Source organism: Lipotes vexillifer, unplaced genomic scaffold (assembly GCF_000442215.2).
Source record: "Lipotes vexillifer unplaced genomic scaffold, Lipotes_vexillifer_v1.1 scaffold22, whole genome shotgun sequence".
Classification (NCBI taxonomy): Eukaryota; Metazoa; Chordata; class Mammalia; order Artiodactyla; family Lipotidae; genus Lipotes; species Lipotes vexillifer.
In genome coordinates, this window is record NW_006779050.1 from 1490240 (window position 1) to 1516440 (window position 26201).

At 40.2% G+C, this 26201-nt stretch overlaps 1 protein-coding gene across 1 annotated transcript; it reads right to left on the reverse strand.

The window, feature by feature from the left end:
- Nucleotides 1-9327: 9327 nt before the first annotated feature.
- Nucleotides 9328-25907, reverse strand: SGMS2 (sphingomyelin synthase 2). The gene is made up of 5 exons (XM_007452149.1): nucleotides 25208-25907; nucleotides 21680-21797; nucleotides 16247-16400; nucleotides 10610-10776; nucleotides 9328-9930 (listed from the first exon to the last, which is right to left on the reverse strand). Exons 1-5 carry the CDS (start codon nucleotides 25660-25662, stop codon nucleotides 9727-9729), a joined length of 1098 nt encoding a protein of 365 aa, XP_007452211.1. The 5' UTR covers nucleotides 25663-25907; the 3' UTR covers nucleotides 9328-9726.
- Nucleotides 25908-26201: the final 294 nt, after the last annotated feature.

Sequence of the window (26201 nt, forward strand, 5' to 3'; positions counted from 1 at the left end):
GAAGCCCGCGTACCGCAACAAAGAGTAGCCCCCGTTCGCCGCAACTAGAGAAAGCCCACGCAGCAACGAAGACCCAATGCAGCCAAAAATAAATAAATTAAATAAATTTTTAAAAAAAGAGTATATTGGCTAATTCTCATATTTTTGTGACTTTTTCTGTTTGGACAATTCATTTTAAATAGCTCCAGAAGCAGATTTCTCAACACTTCTCTTGGAAAGGCTGTCGTATAGCAAAACAGCCTTTAACAACTTTTTCTGCTTTTGAGCTTAACTCTCTTTAATCTTAAGACCTTTTGGCACTTGCCCAAACTCTGGTGTTCCCCCAATATATAGGCAGGTCATTCAAAAGTCAGCTCACTAGATTAGTTTCTGGTGAAATCTAGTAACTTTGTTGGTAGTTCAACATTGCACCAGACATAAAACCCCACTGTGATGGACCAGCTGTAGCTATTTATGACCGGGATAATCACCCTTAATTCAATGGTCAAGGGCAAGCCGCAGTTTACCTCTTTGAATGAATTGTCCTTTTGCATTAGAAAAAACTGTTTCCACACTAGCAATTCATCACTCATTTTTCTGGATGTTTCTGGAGAGATACAGCAAAACAATTCATGCATCTGATTAGTGTACAAAATGTGGGGAAGAGGCAGAGTGGAGGCTTTGGAAACATAAGCTTAAACACCTGACATTGTTCTCAACTGAAATCCAAAAGCTTGTACAGTGTGACAAACATATGTATCTTGTATTAAGTAGAAAATTCGAAATCCTTGCAATTTAAAAATTCTAAAATTCCTTCCAATAAAATTTAAAAGTTTTAAAATCCCATGAATTTATTTTCTGATTAGACTTGAATATATATTAATGAGTCAGGTAGTATCAAGTGCTTTACTAAACATTATCTCCAATTCTCACCATGACATTGGGAGGTAGCTTTCTTCACTCTCATTTTACAGAAGGGATGGACATGATGATTCAGAAAGGTAAAGTAACTTGCTTAGGAATTAAACCTAGGGGCTGAGTCCAAAGTCTTTGGATTTTCCACTTCAGCCTTTATTTTTCAATCCATATTTTTGGCTAAAATCTCATAAAATACATATAATATGATGGCTACTGAAACATTTAAATTAGAAACATCTGATGATTTCATAAGTGCTTCAATTATTTTAAAGCAAATTATTTACAGGCATGATGGGCAATTTCCTTTTCATCGAAGCCTCATAAATTCTGTTAATATTCCAAACACAAAAGATGATATTTTAAAAAACTCATTCAACAAATATTTGCTGTACGTGATAAGAACTTTATTAGACACTGGAATGAATACTAAGACAATTCCCTTTCTTAAGGAAATTTGGTATGTTTAACAGGACATATTTTTAGAAATCTTATATCAGTGAGTGTATCTCACATTTTGACAATTAGTTTGTATGTATCTTTTAGGGAGGAACTCAGATTCAGAGAAGTAAGGTAAAGTTTTCAGGAGATGAGACTTCAGCTGAACTTTCAGGACAAGCAAGATCTGGATATATTGATACGTGAATAATTTCAGAGCTAGAACTATGGCACCTAAAATATTTAACTGAATTTGGCTAACACTTAACCGAATGTGTATCTTATAAGAACATCTTTAGTCTTCCCAACAATTCTGTGAGACATGGACTATTATTATTTCCATCCCACTGATAAAGAAACCGAGGCACAGAGGTTAGGCAACTTGTTTGACATCTTCCACATCCAGCCAGCACTAGAAGAACCGAGAATCAGACCCAGAGAGCACAGGGCCACCATGTCACACTGCCTTCCTGGGTACACAGGTGACAGTCTGGTTGCGGGAAGCACCTCACGTGGTTGGACTGGGCGCTGCAGCACAGAGGACCGGGATGAGAGCAGCCTGACCAGGACAGAGGGCACTGTTCACCGAAGCAGTGGGAAAGGGCCTTGCAGAGACAGGCTCACAGATTACCAAAAGCCACGGGACCCAAAGAGCTTAAGATCTTGCACAAAAAGTGCACTTTGCTCTTAAAAGATGTATTTGTATAAAATCAAAAAACCCAGGTGTTGTGGACTACATGATGTTTGTGTCCCGGTGAAAATCCATTACGTTGAAACCCTAACCCCCAGGGGATTGTATGCAAAGCTGTCTTTGGGAGGTAGTTGGGTTTAGAGGAGGTCAGGAGGGTGATGAGATTAGTGTCCTTAGAAGAAGAGAAAGACACTAGAGCTCTCACTCCTCCACGGGTCCCACAGGGGAGGAAACCAGGAAGAGGTCCCTCACCAGAACCTGACCATGCTGGCACCCTGGCCTCGGACTTCCCGACCTCCAGAACTGTGAGAAATTAAACGTTTTTGTTTAAGCCACCCAGTTTATGGTATTTTGTTAAAACGGCTTAAACCCACGCAGACATCAGGGAAATGTCTTTCCCCTGGTGTCAAATGTAAACATTCCCTTCAACCCATGGACTGGGAAACTGACCAGATGTAATACAAAATATGTTCAAAAGTATCACTTCCTCCCTGCAAAACCCTGTGTGCTTGGGGACCTGGGGTGTGTGCTCTGGGGACTCAGTCTCCTCACAGACCCAGAGCCCCTGCCATCGGCCAGAGGCAGGTGTGTGATGACAGGAGAGGAATGACGGGGCAACTGGGTTTTGCCCCCTTCATCACACGGTCAGTAATAGGGCATGAGGATATAAAGAGGAAAGAGCATATTTATAGATGAAAGGACTAAAGTTAAGGTGGAGACAGGAAATCTGCTGAATGTGGGTCAAAGAATCTTACAGGGCTCAAGCTCAAGCCCTCCATAACTTTGCTCTCAACAGCACAAAATTTGGTTGTCAAAAGATTTCTGGAAGAGGCAATTCTTCCTCTCCTGCATTCCTCCCAGGGCAGGTGATTCTTCCATCCCATTAATATGGTGGGAAAATTATGGGCTTTGGGCAATTGTGTGCCAATCAGCCAGGGGGGCTCCTTGTACTATATTTAGTTCTCTGAGTCTGGGGTTCCCTCAAGTGTAAAAAAGAGCATAATGAGATTCACCTGGCTTCAAACAAGAGGAAACCAAGGAGCAGTGCCTGATCCACGGTAGCTTCTCAAGAGTAGTGGCTTCTTTTTTCTTTATCCAAATAAACACATGATTTAAGGAACTTAGGAAGAAAAAGAGATAACTTCTTGGATATAAGAACTGAAGTAAAGCGTGCCCAGAAACTTGATCAGAAGCAAGCGCACAGGTTGGACAGATTTTTAGCACAGAGAACTCACCAGTTCACACCAGGACCAAACATTCCTATAGCTTCACTTTGGTCCCTTGGGGAGCCCAGAATCAATCCAGACTACAGTGTGTCCCAAGACTCCGTTCCATTTCCTCAGAGCTTTGCTATCCTTTGAAAACAGGTCATTGTATCTCTCCCGCCTTTTGACATTCCCTTGGGAATAATCCCTGAGAGAGTCGCATTTAGAGATAAAACTTTATGCACTTTGGTCCGCCCCCCCCACCCCGCCCCCCCGGCCCCCGGCCAACTTGTGTAAGGCTAAGGTACATGATTACCTACTATCCTATAGGTGATACTTGCAACCAGTTAGCTTTATTGTAACAAAGTTGAAAGCTCAAACACTTGGGGATTCTTTTGCTTTCAAGGCCATTTTGCACTAGAAGAATTGACTTTTCTCCCCTCTGAAATGTAGTAAATTCCAACTACAGGAAAAATCGGTACCATTTGACAAAGATCCTTTTCCAACGACCAGCTGCCCTCTCAACAAACTAACTGGCTGATAAGGGAATAAACTCCCCTAAAAAACAAGCAACAACAGTGACAACAGCAAAACCTCTGAACAGTGATGGTGACCACAGTAATTATCACAGGAAGGTAGCAAAACAGAGAAAACAAAATTCAGGTTCCAGCCCTAATACTTCCGAGTTCTTTCATCTCACAAAACGGGGTCACCAACTCTTTCCTTGCCTACCTCGTGGGGTTTTGTGAAGATTCAAGAATGTATGTCAAGCGTAAAAACAGTAAAACGCGATGCCTCATCACAACCTGCCACGTATGAATTGAATACGCATTGTATAGACACACAGTATACATAATCCACTATTGTTCTAACATGTCGGTGAGTAATCTAGTTTATGCTTCTGATATTCTTACATATTTTATTAGAAGAAATGAAATGTTAGGTGTCAAGGTTTGTATAATGCATTGGAGATAATAAGGGCAGTCTCTGAGGCTCTGGCCAGAAAAAATCAGCAAGCCATTGTTTCCAACAGGAGGATGGGACAAGCTTTTCATCCAAGACCTGGGTGGAGGTGGCAGAAAAACTATTGTGATTTATCCTCTATCATTTCCAGATAATCCAAAAAAACTTGGATTATCCACCAACTTGATCTTTGAACCATATTATCTTATCCTTGTCCCCTCATCGCACTGAGTTTCTTTTACTAAATTTGTCTTTGAGGGTCATGCTTTCATTTTCTCTCAGGGGGTCCAGAAACAACTTACAGCGATCTACTGCTGCAATGACTACTAAAGCCTGGTTGAGGACATACCCTGGAGCCCCTTTGTGAAGGAAGAGGATGACATTTCTTTCACAACTGAGTGACAGAGAGAATGCTTTCCTTGAAGACTTAATGATATTTGCCCCTCTGTGAACAATGAGAATGAGAATCATGGGACTCGTAACTGACTTTATCCTTCCTCATGAGTGGCCTTATATTGCTGTGAATTATTTCTCACCTTAAATCCAAGGGCGGGTAAAATAACACACTCCAGTTTATTTAGTGTGCCATTAATTGAAGGTTATCCGCTTATTTAAAAAACAGTGCTTGAAGAAAATAACCCTCTTGTGGTTTTAGTAACTATTTAAAACTAAATATTTTTTTACAAATCTTTAACGAAAACAGTTTTATTAATTAAAAAAAACAGTAATACTAATTTTGAAAAGACTGTTGATGTCATGGTGGTTTATTGGGTAAATACAAAGTATAGGCCCTTGCTCTTTTATTTTTTTTAAGCAAAGCCAAAGAGATTAGAAACCAAGTAGACACATTCTCTTTAGAATAGAAACATAAATTAGTTTTAACTAACAATTAGGCACTTAAAATGTAAATGTAAAATGGCATTTTGAAGTACAAACTATAGTTACACTCTTAAATTCCTCCTGAAATGTTTGTATAAACACAAATGCACAAGCATGGGAAACATATTTCTAAACTAAGATAATTTTCCCCTTTTAAAAAAAGAACCTGAATTCAAATCCCATATGATAGACCAATGATTAAGGTACTGGTGGGGAGGGGAAAAGAGGTTCTGAAATTTACATATTTAATTAAAACTTAAGCATTTAATAAAACTATTACAATAATATACAGTATATATGATAATGAAAAATATATGTCAGGAAAATAATGAATTCTAGACTTAAAATTTTACTTCACAACAAGGCACTTAACACATTGAAACAGTACAGTAAATTTCTAAAAGATGTAATTGGCTACCTCTCAAACCCTGTAATAATATTTCTTTTGTGAATATACTCTAACATAACCATACATTTTGCAGCATTAATCATTGCATAGGAGGTAAATTAAATAATGAATTCCAACTTGGCAACTAGATTAACTTATATGTTTATAGTTTCTTCTTTTTCTTTTAAAGGACAGATTTAAATAATTCCACAATAAAGAACTATTCTCATTCATGATTCATTCAGAACACAGCATATTTAGATAAATGAATCATAAAATAAATCACAACTTATAAGGTGTGTATCTGTATAAAAACATCTTTGGGTACCTTTTGACATGATTTTCAGTGTTTAGGTATTGAAGTCAAGAGCACTTCTTAATAGAAGAAATATTTTTAGCAAGTAAGTCAAAGGAGTTAAATTATTGCAACACAATGACATTAAATAAAAGGACTCTATACATACAAATAGAACAGCCTTTAACACAGGGCATATTAACTATGATATGCTTGATTTAACCACGTAAACTCAGTTATTAAGAAATTCCTTCTCATACTTCCTTACACTACAGAAGTGAGTGTGTTAAGACCAGCTTCAACTTTTAATCAGTTTTACAGTGCAAAACAAAAAAATTTTATAAAAGAATTTTAAAAGAAATGTTCAAAATATTCAAGGAACAAGATGTGAACTCTCGACTGAAAAAGAAACTGCATGAGTTCTAGCATGTAAAAAAAAAAAAACCACATAAGAAAGACAGCCAACCTGATGTTTCAAAGTAAACAAAGTATAGGCAGTTATAAAGGGAGACATTAATGATTGTGATGGTGAGAGGTAAAAAACGGTCCGTCCGCAAGTTTTCTTTGATCAAACTTACAAAAGATTAGAATTTCAACCCCCTGTGATCTAAGCACATTTTCCCTTTGGGAAAGGTTTTAAATGCCTTTAAAATAATTATCCTTTTGCATGATGCTTTCAGATTATTGACAAAAATAATTTTAAAAATGCCTTTCAAAACTCGAAAATACACTTTAAAAAGTGGCATTTGGGGCTTCCCTGGTGGCGCAGTGGTTGAGAGTCTGCCTGCCGATGCAGGGGACACAGGTTCGTGCCCCGGTCCGGGAAGAGCGCACATGCCGCGGAGCGGCTGGGCCCGTGAGCCATGGCCTCTGAGCCTGCGCGTCCGGAGCCTGTGCTCCGCAGCGGGAGAGGCCACAACAGTGGGAAGCCCGCGTACCGCAAAAAAAACAAAAAAAAAAAAAGTGGCATTTGTGTTCCAAGTCATATAAGGTATTTCCACAAGGGGGCACTGCTATACAGCAAAGAACCTTTGCAATGTCATCCATCAACCAAGACTAGAAACTCGGGCACACTCACAACCACCTTCCTTCCACAGCAAAACTTGTTTCCCAAGATGCCAGTAAATTAAATAACAAATTCTAAATTACTTTGGGTGGAACCGAGTAGGTAAGAAGGCTTTATTTTCAGAGTTAGTGGAGGAGATCAAAAAAATAGAATCTGGAAAGAATTTATTTTCATTTGAAAGAATTTAGAAAAAAATGTGGCATCATTTACAGGAATTATTACAGAAATACTGCACCAAGGACTTAATCACAGAAAAAGCTTCAAACAGGAGCACTGGCTTACAAAAACAAGGATAATGGATAAGATCTTATAGATTGATTAGCAAGGAAAAGGAGTTCCAAAAATTTATTGTTTCAAAAGGCAAGCTCATAATTATGATTTTTTAATCAAGGTATAATTGACATATAACATTATATTAATTTTAGGTATACAACATAATGATTTACTTGTATATATTGTGAAATGATCACCACAGTAAGTCTAGTAATTGTTTATGTTTTATATCCCACAGTGGCATGTTGGGTTGAAACTGAAGTTTGCTTTCCTAAATGTAAATGGGTTTTGTTATTTCTCTTATTTTCCCATCTTGAAACTTTGATATTCCCTACCCCCCTTATTTTCATAGCACATGCTTCCACAGCATTTATTAGAGAGCTATGACATATACATGTAAAGAACACGGGAGCAGTAGTGTCCACAAATGGGGTCATAGATGTTTTTAAAGTTCTTTAAAAGGTTGTGAAAAAACAAAACAGAAACAGGATTATTTGACTAAAATGCAAGTTTTATACTGTTTTCAAGGATCTCCACGATTTTTAAAGCTTAAATACCTTTCCTTACTTAATTTGAAGAGTGGGTTATCTAAGATGCAGCTGAATAAGGCTCTAAGGTACATCAGGTTGTTTTATTTGAATTCGAGGCTCAAGCAATATACCAGTGTTAGGAGAGCAAAACCCAGGCTTCCGTATCAGATACTTTTCCTCACAATTAGACAGCAGAAATTTAAAATCAGTGTTTTCAAGTAGAACACATTGTCTTATCGCAGATGTCAATATTTAACAAATGAAAATAAGTGAAAATTATGTAGAAATATAACTAAACACAGCAGGTAAGCTACACATATGTTTCTTACTGACTTACTTAATAATCAATACCAGAAAAACTTCTTACATTCCAAAGCCTGCCAAGGATGTTTAGGGTTTCAATTCTTGTTGTAAATAACCAGATTAGTCTGTCTTTCTGCCTTTGAATTCAACTTTTAGTGTTTCTTTTTTACACAGAGAAAGAGCCATACTGAAAACATATACAGAATTTTAGCACCAAAGGATGATGACCCTTCTGGACAGATCTGTATTGTGCTTCTCTCCAACAATTTAAAGGTCAATTTTGTGTACCAAATCAAGGCCGACTTGTTTACAATGACAAATTTAGGGATGTTTTTCATTCTAAGTGGGGAAAAATTTTCACCTTCAGTATAAATGTAACTGCCTCCTACCAGCCCACATGGCCTCTCCACTCCCTGACTAGTGTTGATGCCTTTGTGACCTTAAATTTTTTCCTAAGGTTACTAGAAGTCTAAAGAAATTAAGCCAAGAATTATCCAAAAGATTCAACAGCATTAAATAATGCACTACATCTGGTCAGATTTTTAAAATCCATCTTTTCTTTTTTTTTGCATTACCTGAAAGAACTTTAGAAACTATTATCCCCCTTTATTGAGTAGCTGTAACCGACTAACACACCAATTCCAACCGTAGATTATAGTGCAGCACCGTGGTATAATTTTAGGGTCAAAGTAAAATTACTCAATTGTGGTATGTGTCCCTAGGACCAGTACGTAAGAAATGGAGTCTCTTGCTAAAAGGCAAGGATGCATTAAACTTTTGGATTCCATCTTGGTTTTTCCATAAAGCACAATGTCACTAGGAAGAAATGGTTTTCAGTGAAATGTGACCAACTGTATTTCTGAGTTCCAATTTGCAGCTCTAAAACAGATCTCACACAGGGCGTGACCTGGGAGAGAAACACAGGCTTGTTCCCCACAAGGACATGAGCATCAGTTCATACAGCTATGTGTGTTCAGCCTGTGCTACACTGTTGACTGCTCTGGGGGTACAGGTGCAAAGTTACCAGGTGGACAGCAGGACTCCTCGTTAGCATAAACAGCCCCATGTCTCCTGTATATCTGTCATAGAGATCTTAAAATGAAATATTTACACACATGTAAAATCTGTGGGGTGTGTCAAATACTTTGATATTTACTTAGTTCATTTTTTTTAAGTTATAAAATTATCAGTTAAAAAAAAAATAAAGTGAAAGTGATATAATACATTGGGTGGTAGCAGCAGCGCATATTCCCAGACCTGACCCTGACCTTCCCCTTGACAGAGCAGAAACAAAGTTCACCCGAAGTTCACTCACAACCCATGGATCTCCCCCTCGCTGATAAGCCTAATGCTAAAAATCACTCTCAACATTAGGTGATTCTATTTACACAGTGGCCGTATATATATCAGATTTTTATTTAAAACATTAACAAATTCTTTTGAACTTGGAGGGAAAAAAAAATCCTGAAAAAAATTCTGAAGTGGAGAGCTTTAGTGGAGAAAGAATGAGGGAAGGAACAGTATGTTCTCTGGCACCTCCGTAACAAGCTCATTAGTAAAATCCCAGTTTGAGGGCTTGTGACCAATGAATGAAGAGCTGCAGGAGAATATAACTTTCTCAGGATGAATAAAAAACCAGTCAAAGGGTAATACTTCGTTCATCTTTCTAATCATTTGCACAAAATTTGGTCTGCTTCATCTAGCAATCAGTTCTCCTAAAATAAAAACAAAAACAAAACTATACCTTTGGTTACAGCGATAACTCTTTTGGTCTAAGAGCTGATGCCTTTTGTTTTGCTCCTCAGGTAGATTTTTCATTATCTTCACCGATCTTCTGAACCCGTGAATACTTCTTGCAAGACGATTTAAAGCAGCCAGGAGGCCAGGACAGTGGCCAGGAGAAGCAGCAAGGAATTGAGCCTTGTACGTTTTTCTCAAAAAAATAAAAGATGGGGAACCACCATGCTCGAGACAAGAAATTAGTCTGTGAAGAGACCTTCAAGTTCTGTAAAAGGTAGAAAAAAAGTAAAATGAGACATATTTTTCACAATTTGCATCCTAATTTGTTTCTTAATTAAACTGTCATTTGCTGTAACTGAAGAGGGAAAGCAGTAGAATCCGGTCGCAAGGCAATGCTTGTCTTTGCTCCTTTCCCCTAACTCTGACAGGACTCTGGCCACACTTCCAACACCCTCCACTCCTTCCCTCTCTGTGGCTCAGGTGAATCTTCTTTTTTTTTTTTTTTTTTTTTTTTTTTTTTTGTTGTTTGGCTGTGCCCTGTGGCATGTGCGATCTTAGTTCCCCAACCAGAGACTGAGCCTGTGCCACCTGCATTGGAAGCGCGGAGTCGTAACCACTGGACCACCAGAGAAGTTCTCAGGCGAATCTTCTATCTGCAATTCCAGTAAGACTGGAGACCCAAGAATGGGTGGGAGAGCTAGCTCTCCAGGAGGAAAAATTTTCAGGATATGTCAGTGGTCAGATCTGTGGGTCAAGGAAGATGGAAGAGTGAAAGGAGAGCTCATAAGGTTGAGCATATAAGTTTAAGTGAATTGACCTAAACCACACGTTTAGGCGGCAACAGCAGTTATTCCCATTAAGCTACTGGAAACTCCGCTGTGTGAAAAGGGGTCCACTGCATTTAAAGAAAAGAAATCATCCAAGGATAATTTCACTGCTCTCACCTTTTCATTGGCCATGGAATGGTACCACCAAAAGAGCCGTGTTGTGATATAATAAGCAACGATCACATCGACAGTATAGTGTTCGTGTGCTACAAGAATGCAGATGATCCCAGCAGCGCTCAGCAGCCAGCAGATCAAATGATACCACCAGAAGTGACGAGGTGAATCTGGACAGCAGAAAAATTAATAGTTAATAGGATTCCCAGAGGTGGACTGAATGATGACAGTCTATCCTAATGACCTGAGAAAAGTCTAAGTCCAGGAAGTCACTGAAGGAGAAAATGGATAATCCAAAATGAATCCCTGTGAACTGGCCAGGATTTGCTCCGGTTGCCGGGGCGGGCGGCGGCGGGGAGGGGGAGATGGAGCGCTGTTGGTAACAGGTCTAATAGTAATTCCCTGGGGCGGCTGGTAACACTAGATACTCTAGGTCTTACCCACAGTGTTTAATAATTAGGAAGAGAACAGAAATATTTCACATTAGGTTGGAATTGGCTCATACTGGCTCCTGTTAGGGACCCCACTGGAAAGAGAAACAGTAGAGTGAAAAGAAAGGATAGTTGTCAGGAACTCCCTGATGGTCCAGGGGTTAGGACTCAGTACTTGCACTGCTGTGGCTGGGTTTAATCCCTGGTCAGGGAACTCAGATCCCATGAGCCGTGCTGTGTGGCCAAAAAAAGAAAAAGAAAGGCTCGTTGTCTATGAAAAAGGGGCGGTGGGGTGGAGGAGGGAATGAGAAAGCAAGAGTAATTTTAGGTCTTATATATAAACTTACTTTGATTTCTGCAGGGGAAGAAAAATGGTATTTGTGGCTAGCAATATTTTGATTCTCAGCAATTTTATACTGTTATTGCCAATAGCAACTATAAGACACTCCCTATGTAAAGCTTGGGATTCTTGACTATTCACTTATGAGTTTGAGCCTTACCTAGAGAGGGCACTAAGTTCATGACACTGATCAGCTATAAGAGAGAACCTAAAGCGCTCGGCAGGTTAAACATGATTGCATGCCTCCCAGCCTTCCCACACAGGTGGTAATGACACAGGTGTAACTGGAACCAGTGCTCATCTCTAATAACTTTTCTTTTCTTTGAATAACTGTTTCCTTTTTTCTTTTTTTTTTTTTTTTTTTTTTTGCGTTACGCGGGCCTCTCACTGTTGTGGCCTCTCCCGTTGCGGAGCACAGGCTCCGGACGCGTAGGCTCAGCGGCCATGGCTCACGGGCCCAGCCGCCCTGCGGCATGTGGGATCCTCCCGGACCGGGGCACGAACCCGCGTCTCCTGCATCGGCAGGCGGACTCTCAACCACTGCGCCACCAGGGAAGCCCCCTTTTTTTCTATTTTAAAGCTTTATTAGCTCACAAAGATAATAACTGAATAAACTAAAATTTATTTCATATTTAACTGTGTTTATATTTATAGTGATATTTACTTTCAAGTGTGGAAGAATGGTTGAATAGCAAAAAGATCCATTTCCAGAACTTTACATGACACATCAAATCAAACATGGTTCAAATAAAAATTAAATAGCTGTTGTTCTTTTAGTCCTACGTGGAACAGTAAGATAATAAACCCGTATTTGCATTTGAAAGTCTGATTTCCTATTTCTGAATGTGCAGCTCATTATTTCCAACTCTTGCTTGGTTCATTCTGCCACGAGGTTCTAGCAGATAACTCAGGAAATCCGGGCATTTTATAGCTAGGAGAGGCCTTACTTCTGTAGCCTGGGGGGCCAGATCCAATCCCTATAACTGTTCTGTTAGGATCTGAATGTTAAAAATTGAAGTAACATTCAGAAATCTGGAGATTTCACTAAATATGCATTCTCCAGCACCACAGACCTCACCCCTCCCTGAAGCCTCACATCAGCCCTGCTTCCCTTCCTAACAGGTCATCTGGTATTTACCTTAAAAGTCCAAAATGTCTGAGCAAAGCAGAACTATTTTGTATTTGTTTATCCACAAGAAGCAAAGCTGAAGTAGGTAGGGAGTAAAGAGGTGGCCCATTTTACTACTCGTGGAATTGAAAATGAGGTTTCAGGAATGGCCAGATGCCCTAGCACTGCTCTCCTAGCATATAAAAATGTATTCTCTTTGAGCTACCACACTGGGATCACTGCTCATTAAGTGAGAACACTGGCTGGCCCAAAGAAAAGATTTAATATAAACTATTTTGAAATAGAAATGGCAAAATGGTAATCCTCTCTGGTCTCTCATTCTACCCACAGGGATAACCTTGAGCTGAGAGATGACGATACAATTATTAATGAACTCCACTGTCTGTGTGGGATCCTAGCCCTAGTTGTCAATGAATAACAGAGACAATAGACTTTGTGTAGTAGCAAGGTAAAAAAAAAAAAAAAAGAAAAAAGAAAAAGTAGTTTCCTTGACTAGCAAGACATTTGGTTCTAAGAGCTACATTGATTTCTCCAGGCTAATTTTATAAGGAACCTAAGTCCCAAAGATAATATTTGCACACCTGTGTAAGACCCTCTCTTGCTAATCCACAAAATGATTCTGGTCCCACGTTTTCAACTACTCTCATGACTAAATTCAAATCTGCTTGTAACAACTGAGTAAACAGGGAGAGTCCAAAATGATCAAAAGGCAGGAAAGCAAAAAATATACAAATGATGCATCTAATTCTAGAAGCAGAATGTTCAAAGAAACCACTGGAACCAATGCTTACTCAGAGCAATAACACATGGTATAATTTAGAAGGTAACTGTTTTTCCTAATTGCATAGGAAACGGGCGTAAACATGGAATGCCCAGTTTCTGTACAGAACTGACTCTAAAGTTGGGTTTGTATCAAGCATTACAGATTTGCCCTTTTGTTTCTCACCAAAACTTGGAGAAAGTGAGAGTAGCATTGACATATATACACTACCAAATGGAAAACAGATAGCTAGTGGGAAGCAGCTGCATAGCACAGGGAGATCAGCTCCGTGCTTTGTGACCACCTAGAGGGGTGGGATAGGGAGGGTGGGAGGGAGACGCAAGAGGGACGGAGATAATGGGGATATATGTATGCATATGGCTGATTCACTTTGTCGTACAACAGAAACGAACACAGTATTGTGAAGCAATTATACTCCAATAAAGATCTATTTTAAAAAAATAGAAAGGAAAAAGCAGAATGTAATTCTTTCCTTGCTGTACGTAGATTTATACAATTGAAACAACCTCAAGCTCAAATCATACGTGGGGAAGAAAATGTCTCTACATACTGTATCAGCCTTTATTAAAGCATAGAAATAAACACAGAGTTGCCCTGCTATTGCTCTGAGGTGAAAGTACAACAATGAGCAATACATCCAGGCTATTTCTTAGCAATTCTATAAGATCAGACAGCTTGGGTTTCCAAAAATTCTAAACAGAGCCAAGAAATTGGTAGTGTACCCTCTGGAGTCAGCCTGCTTGAGTTTGAATACCCCATCCTCCAATTACTAACTGTGGACTGTGGCTTAATTCATTCCCTTTCTTTATGCTTAAGTTTCCTCTGCAAAATGGGGAAAAACAGTGTTTCCCTCATGAGGTAGCTACAAGGATTAAACGAGTTAATTTGCATCAAGGCCTTGGAATAGTGCCTGGCACAGAAAAAAGAGTACTATGTCTATTTGCTGTTATTGGTAGTATCACTTGGTCTTCAATTATTTTATGAAACTGACTCTCAGTTTCCTGGGATGTTTTCTCTTCATTACCTTATGTTTTCCACCCACAGTAGCTTCACTCTAACATGTAATTCCTCCCGGCCTCATCCTGCTCTTCCTTTTTTTTTTTTTTTTTTTTTTTTTTTTTTGCGGTATGCGGGCCTCTCACTGTTGTGGCCTCTCCCGTTGCGGAGCACAGGCTCCGGACGCGCAGGCTCAGCGGCCATGGCTCATGGGCCCAGCCGCTCCGCAGCATGTGGGATCCTCCCGGACTGGGACACGAACCCGCATCCCCTGCATCGGCAGGCGGACTCTCAACCACTGCGCCACCAGGGAAGCCCATCCTCCTCCTCTTCTTCTATAAGCTTTTAGGATCTGCAGATTAGAGAGAAGATCCTACAACCCAAATGAACCTCTGGACTGGAAAATGACTGATCTTACACAGATCAGTTTTTGCTGAACTTTCCACAGCAAAAGAGTGAGTGCTATAAACAACATAAATCGCTCTGCCCACCACCCAGAACCTGTAACTAGGTATTAGAAATGAGAAATTTCAGAAGATTGAAATTTAAGGGGGAGTTATTGGCGCACAGACAGAGCTAGGTTCCTCCCCTCCACCACCCCTCTCCAACCGTGTAAGAACAGAACGATGGGGCAAGGTGCAGAAGGCCCTCTGCCTTCAAGTCAGACAGTATGACAAAGGCCGAACGCTTCACAGGCTGCTCTCCTAACTCAAAGCTTGTGTGTAGCATTTGGAAAGTAAACAATTCAGAAGATATACAATTGTCACCGAAAAAAAGAAGACCTCATCTACTACAGAGCCTCTCCTCTCTTTGTCATATTGACCTCAAAGCAGAATTAAAACCTATAACCCCAGGCAGTCTATGGAGCAAGAATTCACTTCTGCACCACTGGAAGATAAACCCTGATGGGTCTAAACCTGTTTGGATTAATGACAGACTAAGAGAAGAAGGGAGAGAAGGGGATTAACCAAGGAGGACAGAGGGGAAGGACCTCCTTCCCCTGGTCTCTGCCCAAAGACCTCCATGATACGCTCTGCAAGTGAAGAAAATTGAGATAAGCCGCTAAAAGAACAATGGCATGGGGTTAGGGTATCTTGGAACTAAAGATGAAGGTTAATACCGACCAAGCTTGGTAAAAATGGAGGGAGAAGCATCACTTCAAAAGGATTTTGAGATAATGGGCCCAAATATACAAAGCCTCAGAAGTCTGCTAGGCAGCTAAAACCAAATACAACCTCCTTCACAATGAACAAGACGTTATTCCAGCCAAAAAAAAAAAAATGCCACTGGAATACACAAGAATTTTGTATAATGGGAATTAAGCATATAAATATGGGGAGATATTTCACATTCTCATCTCCATGTTGCTTTCTAAGAAGAAAATGGTTTAGTATTGGCAAACTGTTTCATGAAGATGCATATTAAAGCACAGAAAGCTACTGGAAGTGACGAAATTAGAATAAAGTGGGATAAGGAAACATTAAAAAAGGTTTAAAAAGGGGAAAATATTAACCAGAGTATTTGGGATGATGGAATGGATGTTCCATACAATGGAAATTTCATTCAAAAGTCCTTCCCATTTGGCTCTGGAGCACACTGATTCTTTTTTGCAGTAACCTTAACAATGATTCTTCATTGTTTCAACATTAAAATAGCTTTTCATACCTTAAGAAGTACGAACCAAGGAGGGAGACATTTTGGAGGCATCCTAAATGTTAGCAAGAAGCCAGGGCCAAGCTTTAAGCCTTCCTTCAGTGTTCAAATCACATACGACTGGTTGAAATGATTTAAACACACACACACACACACACACACACGCGCGCGCACACACACACACACACACACACACACACATCTCTTTCAATAGCTATCCATTCCAATAGAATAAGGACTCATCAATTTCAGGGCTTAGGGATCCCACCCACTACAACAATCAATAAACCAGGAATGAGTTATTACTTACATTCTTTGATGAACAAATAAGTAAGTGTCAGCACAACTGTGTGACCGCTGAAGAGGAAGTCTCCACACAAGATATGCGACCCAGTTATGGACAACCCGCCACCAGAAATCAACCGTAGAATCCGCTGTACTTTTGCCTGAGAGTCTCCGTTGAGCTGAATGACACAAGAAGATCAGGAAAAAAATTTATAAGCTGATAAAATCATGTTTTAGCCTAATTTATGTGATATTTAGAAAGGCCACCAGGTTGTGATTTTTTTTCTTTTTAACTTCAGTCAAAAAGAATCCAAGGGGGAAGCTCCTCAAACTGGATTTTATTCATTGTATTGGCCAGTTTTAGTGATACGCTTTAAATTATTCAATGTTACTAATAATACATTTTAGTGGTGGTGTGTCCTTGGGCAAGGCTTTTCAAAATACTAATAACTAATGACTTCACCACAGTTATGGACTAAAAAGATCAAAGCTCCATTCTTTCCTCTTTGCAGGGGGAGGCTGGGGTTTCAGATGGTTAATACTTGATTCGGCTGTACTCCACATCACTAACGTTCTACAGTGTATGCACACCTTGTGTTAGGTGGGCAGCCTAAAGTGTGCATATAGCTGTATTAACATCTGATCAAAACATTTACAGTTAAAAAGAGCTGCAATACATTAACTAATTTAAACAGGCTTGAAAGTGATGGGTTAGGGATGTACTGGCAGCTTTAAAATGAGTAGCTCGATCGCGAAAAACATCCTCCAAAGCAATAACCTGTGTGCTGTGGCAGGAGGTCAGGAGAGAGCTCCCTGGGCAAGGGTGGAGAAGCCCCGAGAAGTTGTCGTGATGACATGGGGAACAATGATGGGTTAGGGCAGGAGTTTGAGGCAACAGTCCCAAGTTCATATCCCGTTAAAACTTAAGCATAGAGGTATCACTTACATGTGGAATCTGAAAAATACAACAAACTAGTAAAATAACAAAAAAGGAAGCAGACTCACCGATATAGGGAACAAACCAGTGGTTACCAGTGGGGAGGGAAGGGAGAGGGGTGATATAGGGGTGAGGGGGTGGGAGATACAAACTACTGGGTGTGAGATCGGCTCAAGGATGCATTGTACAACACGGGGAATAGAGCCAATAATTTGGCAATAAATGTAAATGGAGTGTAACCTTTAAAAATTGTATTAACCCCCCCCAAAAAAAACGCCCCCCAAAACCCAAACCTTAAGCATACAGGAAGGAGTAGTGGACTGAGATAGAATACATGGGAAAATGGAATATTGAAACACTGTGGGGCCGGATGGAGGGTTTCCGATCAGTCTAACAGCAAGTGAATAGGTTTAGAAAATCAAAGAATGACACTCAGGAATAAAATGGAGTCAGAGTATACACAAGGAGAGAAATATAGAAAGACCATTAATGACTATTTTCACTTGGGACCGGGGGCACAGTTGTAAGATACAGTGCTTTTCATACTCAGAGATGATCCTTCTGGGCAACTGGCCCCTGAAGCATGGCCAGGCCAGTCATGATGGTGGCAAACTGTTTGGTGGTGTAGACAGGTAGTGTCTAGTCCAAGTAGATGTGCAGTGGTGAAGGAGGGTAAGATGTGTACAGATGAAGGAGAAGACAGTCTAGGAGTAAGAAATTGAGTCTCCAAAGCAGGTGGGAAACCATCCTATATGGTAAAATGGGAATTACGGCAGGATTCCTTGCCTAAAACTTTCCTGATTAAAAATATCTTACGGATCTGGAAAGCTTTCTGGTATTCTGGTGACCATTGTAAAAAGGCAAACACACCGTGATCGGGCGATAGTTGAGAATAAGGCTCTGCAGCAGAAAATGACATGAAACAGGATTAGAGGGCAGCGTGAGAAACTGGAGGTTTCAAAGCAACTCAACTTTCTTCAAGAGTTTGCTTAGGCCGAGCCCAGCTGGCAAAACCAAGAGAACATGTGCATTTTATCAAGAATTGAGTCCTTAAACCAATGCCAAGTAACAGGTGACCCTGCCTTGAAAAGACAGGGTCTAGAAGGCAGTAAAGGATCCATACCCGGGGAAGATAAGGACTGTTGACAGAGTTGCAGGACTCACTTCAGGTGCCCCTCAGGAAAGGCGTACTGCAAACCACATAAAATGACATGAAAGCCCTTGATGTGGAGGATAGAATCTAGCATGCGCTTTATCAGATCAGCCACAGACCTTCAGGAATTTCTGGTTGTGCGGTTGGTACAAACAACTGTCAACAATGAGATCAAATAGAAAGGTACATACACTCCGCCTGACCATTGTGTTCCCAGTTTAAAGAACACATTATTCATTTCAAAACTATAATAATATTTTTTTATCCACTGACCCACCCCAACTCAATACTCGAATTTTCTAAGGGCAGAAACACTTAAATTTCTTTACTAGAAAGAAATTTAGATGGATCAAAAGGCATAATTAAACCAGGAACTAAAATACTGCCACACATTCTCTTCTCCCCCCTTTCTTTTCTCCCCCCTTGATTCCATATGCCTTCACAGAACAGAGGAAGGACTCTCTTCTTGCTTTTTCTGTACTTTCTCAGTTCTTAATTCCTCAGTCCTGTCACTGCTATCTTAAGATGTCAGATCATGCTCAGCACAAATGTTAAACAGAACTTCAAGAAAGGAAATTTTAAAAGAGGGCTGAAAGAAAACTGGGGAGGGGGAGGGTGATAGTGAGAGTTGGGATTAACAGATTATTTTCTAGTTCTGTTCTATTTCATTGAGGCCCTCTATCACACACCACTAAAGACTCTAGTTCCTCTTAATTTCCTCATTTTTCAGACCCATTCTATGCCATTCCTGGATATGAAGCTGAAGATGTAGAAAACCAGGAAGAGAAGCATTGACCATAATAGCCAAAACAGACAGAGCTCAGTGTTCTCAAGGGTTCCTCAAACTATGACCTCCACACAACATTTCCCACAAAAATAAATTAGGTACAAGAGAGCCCAACTTGGCTGCTGCCAAACCAGGAACCTTACCATCCACACCATCCCTTCAATTTAGAAGAGAAGTCCTTTGGACCTCTATGGCCAGGATGAGAGGGAAGCTTTCTCACGGAAAGGAATGTAGCTGTGCCAGCCCAACATTCCTGTGGCAAAAGGGGTTTGAGAAGCTAAGTTATCTCATGTGAGTTCTAATAACTAGGTCAATATCTATTTAAACACAATTTTCAGAACTCAAATTTTGCAGCTGCAAACTAAAACATGGGTGTGTGGGATGAAGCAAATCGTTAAGCCAAGGACTTAAAGTAAACCATAGGATAGAGAAGGGGGAAGACAACTGGAAAACTGTGAGATCCAAGGATTTCACTAAGGGCCTATCACTGTGATGGCTTCTGTGATCACATCCACTAAGTAACAAGTGATGTGAGGCATCAGTGACTAGTCAGATAACCTTCCACAGCAAGTGGCTTCAGTATACACAGTTCTGTCATTGCTATCAGTCACTAAGGGCATTCTATAGAGTCAGCAACAAAGGAGACAGGTAGATTATCTAATAGTTTTGAAACCACAAAAATCTAAGCAACACTCAAAGCCAGCGGCTGAACCACATTTAGAATGCAATTCTGCCTCTTGCTCTATAAGACCACATCACCTCTATTGAAACAAATTGATTTGTGTTTGTTTTACTGAACCACGATCCAGGCACCAGTAGCCTGCTGATGCTTCAGGAAAAGGTCTTAGGTCTTGACATCTGAACACAGGGGCTGTTCCCAGAGCTTCCACTGTGAACATCTGTAGCTTGGTTATCCAGCAGTACATTTGCTCTTGTGGCTTCTGAAAATTGCAACTTTTCCACAGAAGATAATCTTTACATGCTTTCTGTAATCATAGCAATTTATCGCTGCAAACCTCACCCGTTACTAGGATGGGCTTGCCTTCTTTCCTGTGGCCATTTCTTTATTTAACCCATTGCAATAACCCCTTAGGAGTGTTTATTATGCTTCTGAACTTCTCCCATGACTTAAATTAGTTTCACTAAAAAATCAGTCAATTCAATATGTACACTTTTAATTACAGACACTTTCTGCTTTGATGGCTTTGGAAAATTATAGCTTCTCCAAACCACACCTTTATTTGGTGAAGGAGACTGTTGACTTCTTCAGAACAACTCTATTTTTCCTTCCACCTTGGACATTTGCTTAGTGTTCGGTTAAATATGATAGACTGCATTCTCTTGCCCAGAAAGCACATGATTTGTAAGTTTACTTTTTAAACCAGGGCACACTGGGGTCTAAGATGATTAACAGCTCTCTTGAGAAATGACTCTACCTGGAGAAACTATAAATCCTGCTTACAACAGTTTCAGTATCCATTCTCACACTCTATCTAAGTGAAAGGCCACTCGATCCTTCCAGTTGCTAAAAACTTTGAGGTCATCCTTGACTTCTTTCTCTTAAACCCATATCCAACTTATGAGCACATCCTGTGGGCTCTACCTTCAAAATATATCCCGAGTCAAACGGCTTCTCCTCATTTCCACTGCCACCACCAAGGTTCAAGTTCCTACAATGGGCACAGAGGCCCTGTGAGATCTGTGGCTGCATCATCTCAACTCTTCATAACTCTATGCAGCCACACGTGTCTCCCTGTTCTTCCCCGAATGCACTATGATTAAGTTATTTCCTTGTCCTGGAGTTCTCACCCCATTCACACGGCTCACTCCCTCATCTTGGCTGCCCAGAAGCTTTCTTATTGAAGTTTTCCTGACCACTCTATAAATTAGTACCTACCCTCATAGACCCTTTCACCCTTACTCAGCTTTACTGTTCTCCATCTGATAGCCACCTGACTTACCACCATGTAACAAGTTATGACTTCATTTAACTGTCGCCATCCTTCAATAAGAATATACGTTCTCTAAGGGCTTCCCTGGTGGCGCAGTGGTTGAGAGTGCGCGTGCCGATGCAGGGGACACGGGTTCGTGCTCCGGTCCGGGAGGATCCCACACGCCGCGGAGCGGCTGGGCCCGTGAGCCATGGCCGCTGAGCATGCGCGTCCGGAGCCTGCGCTCCGCAGCGGGAGAGGCCGCAGCAGTGAGAGGCCCGCGTACCGCAAAAAAAAAGAAAGAAAAAAAAAAAGAATATGCGTTCCCGGAGGAGGAGAACTTTGTGCCTGGTATATAACAGGAGCTTAATACTTGCAAAATGAATTCATGAATGAGTAAATGAGAAGGCAAAAATGCAGAGTCAAAGACCCAATAGTAACTTCCAGTTAGCAGAAAATGCATTTTTATGCACAAACATATAAGTTCTATGAACACATTTTAATGTTTCCCCTCAAAATCTAAAGCAAAACAAAATATGCTAGATTTCAATTAACATATATGAACGTGTCTAGGAGAATGCATAACAGAGAGCAGGTGTTCAAGCACTGTTTGCTTAATGTCCTCTAAATGGTAATTCAGAGGGGCTTACCTTTGGAGCACACTGGAAATGCATTCCAGGCACAGGGAGAGTAGTAACGTACATCGTGATACAGCGATACAGGTACAAAGTTCCAATGATAAAAAAGAATCTGCGCCCCACTATTGACCTAAAGGAAAAACAGAGATGGGGAAAAATAGGTTTACTGGGGTTTTTTGCTCCTAAGGCAACATAAAATAATGTTTAACAGAATAAAGAATAATTGCAGTTTTCAGAACTGATGATTCACATACTGCAATTAATCTAGGTGGGTTGGGCCCCAAAGGAATGAGTCTCTGGGGAGAGGGGGTGTTAAAGTAGATTAAGGGTTTTACACAACTACCGCTCCTAAAAAAGGCCCTTTTTGCCAGAGAATTCAATGAACCTCTCTACGTTGTCAGTCAACTCACTGCATTAATAAACCCTCTCTTGAGAACACAGCAGAGGTATAAGCGAGCCACGGTCACAGAGGAATTAACTAATGAGCTAAGGTGATACGACATAATTGGGCACACAGGGAAATGGGACAACTCTTTTAACCTAAGTTATATAAGCAAGGTTTATTTGGAGACTATCCAAAAATATTCTGACAACTTACGCATGAACTATTTCGTCTATGACTATAGAGATTTTCAGAGAATTATATTTTGAAGATGTTCAAAGTGTCCTCGTGCATTTAAGGGCATTTAAGAGTGAAGCTGTAAACTGATTAGTTTACCCTGATGTTATGCAATCTTGATCAGAAGAGGTTATAAAAAAAAAAAAAAAAAAAAAAAAAAGAATCCCACAAGTCCTTTTTCACTTTATATGTTTTGGTGAAGACAGTTGTCTTGACTAACATTAGTCCCTGTCCTTTGCCCCCTAAGTCGTCAGTCTAAGGCAGTGGTTCCCAGAAGCTGGCTTTGAGCACACTGTCCTCCAAAGGGAAGGGTTCTGCCCATCTGCACCACTGTCTCTTGGGTACCTGAATGGGCATCAAGAATTCTGAAGATGACTCTGTTGTGTAGTTAGAGGTGGACCTATAAACTCTGGGCTCTATAAAGATGGCTGGGATCCACAAAGCCCCTAGAATTACTAGTTGTAACTTCCCTAGTACATAAAATATGTTACTCCAGGTCTCCCATTTTCAGAGCTCTCAAACTTCCAAAACCAGTGATCAAAAACCTCTGGAAAAACAGGCAATTTTAGGCATGTGGAATATTTTAAGTTTTCTCCAAGACTGCGGTCTGCCATGGATCAAGGTCTAATTCAGGTTACTGTTGGGACTTCTAAAGAATCATGTACAAATATAATTTTAGCTGCCTGTATCCAAGAGCTATTTTAAGGAGATTCCAGGGTTTCTGGGGTCAAAATATAGAGAGAAACACCTTGACTAGTTGATGAAAGTATCTATTTCTTGCAAGGCATTTCTTTCAAAGGCTTGCTATTCTAGCCCTGCCTTTTCTAGTACTGAAAAGGAACAGGTAATGAACATTGCTGAGTGCTTCCATTTGGTTAAGTGAAAATCTATTCTCCCTTTGATTCAAACCCAGGTTCAAAAAGAGTGCTGAATTGTGCTCCATGCTGTTAGACAAGGTGAAGTAATAAGCAGGAATTATTATGGGTCAATTATATTTATTCCAGTATTCAGAGTTCAGCTGTACTCAGAACAGAAAATTAACTTAAGAGGTGAAACATGCACTCTGCAGCCTTATTTAAAAAACTACTGCCAGTGATTTTTTTTTTTCCCCCATAGCTTTAAAGGTGTTTTAAGTGAGAGAGTGAGAGTGAAAGAGAGAGAACAACTATTTCTTATTTCTTATTCAGCTGGAGTGTTCAAAACGGGTTATAAAAATTACTCTACCAGTTACTAAAATATAAGATCCAATTCTATATGAAAAGTAAAAAGGAAAATTAGTGTGATTTCCCCAAGTTTTTGCTGGTGGATTGTGACCCAAACAGTGGCTATCATTAAAACATGCAGCTGGCCTGTGTGAAAACAAGTTTTGACACGGTAAAACCGAAGTTGGCACTGGAGAGACAGGTAACAACTGTCCTCTACGTGAAGATGCAAATACACCGAGACTGTACTGCAGGCTGGAAGCGAGCTACTTACCTGGCCCTGGGAAATTTCTCTTCCACACACATATACAAATAAAACTTTGCTCTAAAACAAAGGAGAGAGCAAATATCTTTGGCCTGAGCAGTCTCTCTTATATTCAGTGTCAATTCCAGACACTAAAAAGGAAAACGCTAAAGTTCAACAGCTACACCATTTGCTTTTAGCATAAAGCACGTTATAACTAACAACTTTAGCATAAAGTTCCCCTAAGTAAAAGACAATTGACAGCTATGTCTTTTACTTACACATTATTAAGAGAACTATTTTAAAGAAAATGCTTAGGAATGACTTCAGTTTGTGGAATAAATGTTCAAACCTGCACACCTGCATGTGGGGAACTCTTTAACAAAAATAGACTGAACTCTTCAAATCTCAAAGCAACAACCAACTGAAAGAACAATACAGCATAAATTCCTTCTTCAAAAAATGATCTTGTGGCATTACTACTGAAACCCTATTTGACTCTGAAGTGTATTGACTATGTTAGCATGTATTACGCTTTCAAAAGCCTCCGTTTATGGGCAATGTTTTAATTAAACTTATATTTGTGATTTAATTATTAGAATCTTAGTAGAGAAAAAGCATCTGAATGATGGCTGAGGAGAAAAGGGGAATTGAGGGGCCTTTTTTCTTAATGGAGTAGCAGTCAGAATTCAACAGGGAAGCAGAAATAACCACCTCAGAGCTGTGTCCTATTTTTAAGTATCTTCAAAGCAAAAGTACCTGGCTTACTACACTTCCTGATTCCTGCTATTCGAAAATGGGAAGACTGAAACCAATGAACTAAGTGCTCCTTTGTGATGGCTTGAGGAAACCAGAAGGCACTTTTACTTTAGAAATCTAAAACCCAAACCACATGGACCCAGTTCCAAATGCAGTTTGTTAAACAAACTCTTGTGGCTGGATTGCCAAAAGGCAAAAGGAAAAGGCATGTAAAATTCGAGAACTCTTGAAGAGAGGCAAACCTCAAAGGCTGCAATTGACTATAGACCAATATAGTCATCACATTATGAGTAATAGAGAAAAAACTTCCCAGCCTACAACTTTCCCCACCTGTCAAGAACCTGGAATAACACAAGCACGATGAAGTGAATGTTATTCCTTTCCAAGGCTCTTAATGTATCATGCAAATACCATAGTGCCAAGCTGCTTGAAATTAGAACTGCACCTTCGATTTACAAAGTCTGAATCATCCACCACAGTGTACCTCTGCACCTTCACACACAGTTGCCACTTTCATACAGCTGCTCAATAAATGCTTATGGAATAATGACTGGATTTACTCAAGGCTGTAGATCTTTCTATTGATTCTTTTCATTAAGTGCCTGGATAAGACTGAATTTATCAGATAAAACCGAGAAAGATCATTTCAATTCCACACCAGCTCACTAAAATATAAACTCATGGCAAATCCCCAAAACACGTTAGACCTTACTTACTTGTATCTCAAAAATAGCCACTGGGTGATCCATAGTCCAACTAATATAATTCCGTTTATTTCTGATACAGAAAATGCCCATTTCACCCGGTCTATGTAATCAAAAAACTTGTCTGGGAGTGGAGGGCTGAGCTCCTTGGGAGGGACCCTCTCGTGCACAACCGTGATCATGACGGTTGTCAGGACGAGGTTGAAAAGAGCGTACACGAAGGCAATGCCCGTTTTCCACCACTCTAGGGGAAACTTGTTCCTCGATTCCGTGGGCATAGCGATTTGGATATAGTCCGGGTACTTTTTGGTGCCCTTTCGCAACCCATTGGATAAACTCTTAGTTTTCCCATTGCCATTTTTGTTCTCTTCATCAACAGGTTCAGCAGGTCTTGCGTAAGTGTTCGCAGGATCGTTGGTTTGGTTTTCCATATGTTCCTCAAGTTTTGCCGTCTCTATGATATCCATTGTCCTCCGGTCTTCAGATCAAAAAGGAGATGGTAAAGTTCTTGTTCTTTGTGGAAACTCAACTTCTTTTAATCCTTCTACTGCCAAGATCAACATGGACTCTTACAACTGATTCTGTTTCCTAGTACAAAACATAGAGGGTCTCCATTGGACTACTGTTCCTCCTGGGCAACCATCTGCTGTACATTCACCGTTTTCAGGAAAGGAAGCCAATTTTCTTTCCCCCAAAGGTGTTACTATCCCACCTGTAAAAACAAAACAGAACTATGTTCAGAAACTGTGCTTGTCCAGTTGTCAAGCATCCAAAACAAAAACATTATCAAAATAAGGAAACAAATACCAAAGCCATTTGCTTTATAAAGGTATCATCAGAACATAGTTAAAGCTGCTGAGACGATGTTTATTTATAAAACACTGAGGGACTTCCCTTGTGGCGCAGTGGTTTAGAATCCACCTGCCAATGCAGGGGCCGTGGGTTCAAGCCCTGGTCTGGGAAGATCCCACATGCCGCGGAGCAACAAAGCCCGTGTGCCACAACT